This window comes from Colobus angolensis, unplaced genomic scaffold (assembly GCF_000951035.1).
Source record: "Colobus angolensis palliatus isolate OR3802 unplaced genomic scaffold, Cang.pa_1.0 Scaffold162, whole genome shotgun sequence".
Taxonomy (NCBI): domain Eukaryota; kingdom Metazoa; phylum Chordata; class Mammalia; order Primates; family Cercopithecidae; genus Colobus; species Colobus angolensis.
In genome coordinates this window covers 3716838-3720682 of record NW_012114733.1, presented here as the reverse complement: position 1 = coordinate 3720682, position 3845 = coordinate 3716838, and the positions used below count along the sequence as shown (strand labels likewise).

General features: G+C 44.1%; 1 protein-coding gene across 1 annotated transcript in view; it reads right to left on the bottom strand.

Annotated features, from left to right (window-relative positions):
- The window catches only part of GLDC (glycine dehydrogenase (decarboxylating)), a 140232-nt gene that overhangs the window by 107589 nt on the left and 28798 nt on the right, over positions 1-3845 (bottom strand). Inside the window, exon 4 of the mRNA XM_011937357.1 lies at positions 1103-1238. Within this exon, the coding sequence (XP_011792747.1) occupies positions 1103-1238 (136 nt within the window). The remainder of the gene's footprint in view (positions 1-1102; positions 1239-3845) is intronic.

Sequence of the window (3845 nt, the reverse complement as noted above, 5' to 3'; positions counted from 1 at the left end):
CTGAGGCAGGAGAATCGCTTGAACTTGGAGGGCAGAGGTTGCAGTGAGCTGAGATTGTGCCACTGCACTCCAGCCTGGGCGACAGAGCGAGATTCTGTCTCAGGGAGAAAAAAAAAAGGAGTGACTTATCTAACTGTTGAGGTGAGACTGGAATAAGTAACTGAGCATGCATAGCTCAGGCCTCTCTCTTATCTTTTCTAGAAGAGCCTATCTACAGAATGCACATGTTCTCTTTCTCTAGAAAGTGCTAGCAATAAAGCTGATATTATGGTCTCCAACACTATGTCTTTTTGTCAGTCATTTGTGAATCAAAAATTTTGGGGGTGGAAGGGGAAGGGAACACGATTATCTGTCCCCCTTAGAAATCCTGACAGAAGAGCCAGGTGCAGTGGCTTACGCCTATAATCCCAACACTTTGGGAGGCCGAGGTGGGCAGATCACCTGAGGTCAGGAGTTCAAGACCAACATGGTGAAACCCCTCTCTACTAAAAATACAAAATTAGTCCAGCGTGTGGCATGCACCTGTAATCCCAGCTACTTGGGAGGCTGAGGCAGGAGAATTGCTTGAACCTGGGAGGCAGAGGTTGCAGTGAGCCAAGATCACGCCACTGTACTCCAGACTGGGATACACAGCAAGACTCCATCTGAGCAGGGTGGTCAGGTGGAATCCTGACAGAAGACAGTGGACCAAGATTCTCTCCCAGACTCCACCACTGACTCACTGAGATAGCTCAGAAGTAGCCTAAGTCCCAGGGTCTCCAAGGAGGAGTAAAGCCCTGAATCTACCCACCTGCAGGCTTCACATCTTACTCAAATAAAGCACAGAAATTAAGTTGGAGAAGAGGAAGAGATGACCAGATCCACAATTTAGCATCCTAGCAGATTTTATGGGACTAGAAGTGGGAAGAAACTTCTATTTCCTCAACATTTGAGCAAGAACATTTCCCAATCTGGAGAAATCTGGTAGGTTCCCAGAGGTTGGAGACAGTACTGGGGGGTGGGTGTCACTGTGGAGTCCCTGAGACTGCCAGGGGACAGATGGAGGATGCAGAGAATTATGCAAATCATAGTAGTCCTGTTCCTGAACTGAGAAATACATTACCATCCTGAGTTCTCCAGTAAGTTCCGCAAAATCGTCTGTGGCACTGAGCAGTTATAATAGCCCATGCCAATATACGATCTCCAGATCTGGTTTTTGCTTGAAATGGCATGCAGAGTTGCAAGGATTTCATTTTCACCTGATTGTGGGAAAAAGAGAAATGTTACAGAGAGAAGATGTCTCAGAAAGGAGTTCTAATTACAGTTTAAAACCCTCACTTTGTTTGAATATTTATGAGAGAATAACTATATGGAAAATGTTAAGAGTCATCCATCCAACCAACACTAAGTACTGTATGCGATTATCTCAGAAAAAAAAAAAATTCCCAAACAACACTCAATTTCTCCTCAAGGTTGGCCCCTCGTCATTGTTTTGACTCTTCCTTATTCAGTTCTGTTTGCTAGAATTGCCCATTTTTACACTTGTCTCATTCCAGGCTTTTCCTGTTCCCTTTCTGTTTCTGCTGTATACACGCTAAATAAAAATTCTGTCTTACTCCCAGTAAAATACTGTGTTTTACCTTCTAAACTGCCTTATACTCTCTGGAAGTAGACACGGCTTCAGTCTAATTAACACATAACCTACATTTTCTCTAAAACTGTTCTACTCAGTTACACATTCCTCCTTTGTGTCACTGAAAGGGCAACTTATAAAAAGGCCATCACCCAAAAATAGAAAATATCAGTTGTAATCAAAGACCCTTATGCAAGGCTGAGGACAGTGGCTCACACCTGTAATCCCAGAACTTTGAGAAGCTGAGGTGGGTGGATCGCTTGTGCTCAGGAGTTCAAGTCCAGCCTGGGCAACATGGTGAAACCCCATCTCTACCAAAAATGCAAAAAATTAGCCAGGCGTGGTGGTTCACACCTGTGGTCCAGGATTCTTGGGAGGCTGAGGTGGGAGGATCACATGAGCCTGGGAGGTGGAGGTTGTAGTGAGCTAAGGTGGCGCCACTGCACTCAAACCTGGGTGACAGAGTGAGACCCCCATCTCAAAAACAAAAGCAAAAACAAAAACAAAACACCCTCATGCAGTTTCTACCAGCATTCTCATGAAGGCACTTTGGTAATGAAGAAGTATAAACGTACTTGGATGCAGGTGGGACCCTTTCTCAGGTCATTCGTATAACAAAATAATAATAGCATTTGACACTTACTGAACATTATTCTGCCAGGAATTGTACCATATGCTTTTCATGCGGCCTAGGACACTGAGGATTGAAGACAGTCACTTGGCCAGGGTCACACGACTTTAAATCAAAGGATTACTAATCCAGTCTCACACTTTAACTCATTGGACTAAATTGAGAGCTGCTACATGGACAGCTCTTACACTGAAGGGTACCTTTTTTTTTTTTTTTTTTTTGAGAGGGAGTCTTGCTCCGTCACCCAGGCTGGAGTGCAGTGGCATGATCTCAGCTCACCGCAACCTCCACCTCCCAGGTTCAAGTGATTCTCCTGCCTCAGCCTCCCGAGTAGCTGGGACTACAGGTGCATACCACCACACTTGACTAATTTTTGTATTTTTAGTAGAGACAGGGTTACACCATATTGGCCAGGCTGGTCTCAAACTCCTGACCTCATGATCCGCCCACCTCGGCCTCCCAAAGTGCTGGGATTACAGGCATGAGCCACCGTGCCTGGCCACTGAAGGGTACTTTTTAGATACAAATGACAACATATGGTTCTTTATTTGCCTCTCTGCATAGAGATAGATCGTGTTACTAAAATTTAACTGGGACTTAACTACTTAGGCAAATGTCTGTCTTCTTTAAGATCTTAGGGACTCAGTCACTTAACCCTGGGAAATGATTTATTTTATTGTTCCTCTATCAGAGAAAAATGTAGATACAGCAAAATCTAAGACAGCAAACTGGCAAGGAAGACACTTAACATGTTTTAACCCTACTGAACTCTATCTGAATATTATTTGCATCAATCTTTATCCTCAAGTAAAATACTTTCACCCTCCACCACACACACGCACACATACACACACACACACACACACACACACTCCCCACTCCACGTGCTTTCCCAGGAAATAAATTCACAGGAGATATGGTACTTTGCCAGAGTAGAGTAAGAAAGAAAAGAGAGGATAGTCTTGAAGGTATTAGTTTCATGAGTAATATAATCTAACTACCTTATGGAAGATGATCTTGCCTTCTTCCATTGAAAGTTTAGGAAACAAGTAAAAATGCAATAAACCCACATCTGAGAAGATAGGCAAGGACAGCATCCCTAGGAACAATCATGCAAGAAGTCCAATCACCTCCCAAATAATCTTCTTAGGGGCAGAATGATTCAGATGCCCAGTAGGAGGAAAGATTAATTAGCAGTGCCTTGTAGGTGAGTCCGGCTTCAATTATGATCCTGTGCAGGGAGGACAGGTCCCTGTTCCACACCGGTCCAGCTCTCCAATGACAACAGCCTGTGAAGGGCTCTGTCTGTCAAACTGAGTTTAGCCTTTGGATATCAAGCTGGAGAATATGATTCTTTTTACAATATAAGAAGATAATTCTACTGCTGGTGTGGAAAGGTCACTGAGGGGAGACCCTGGCCCAGGGAGATACGGTAAGAGGCCAGCGCTATAGTTCAGGAGAGAGATGGGTAAGACGAGTGTTATGAGTTGAATTGTGTTCCCAAAAATGATACTTTCAAATCCTAACAACATGGTACCTCTGACTATAACCTTACTTGAAAATAGGAGGCCGGGCGCGGTGGCTCAAGCCTGTAATCCCAGC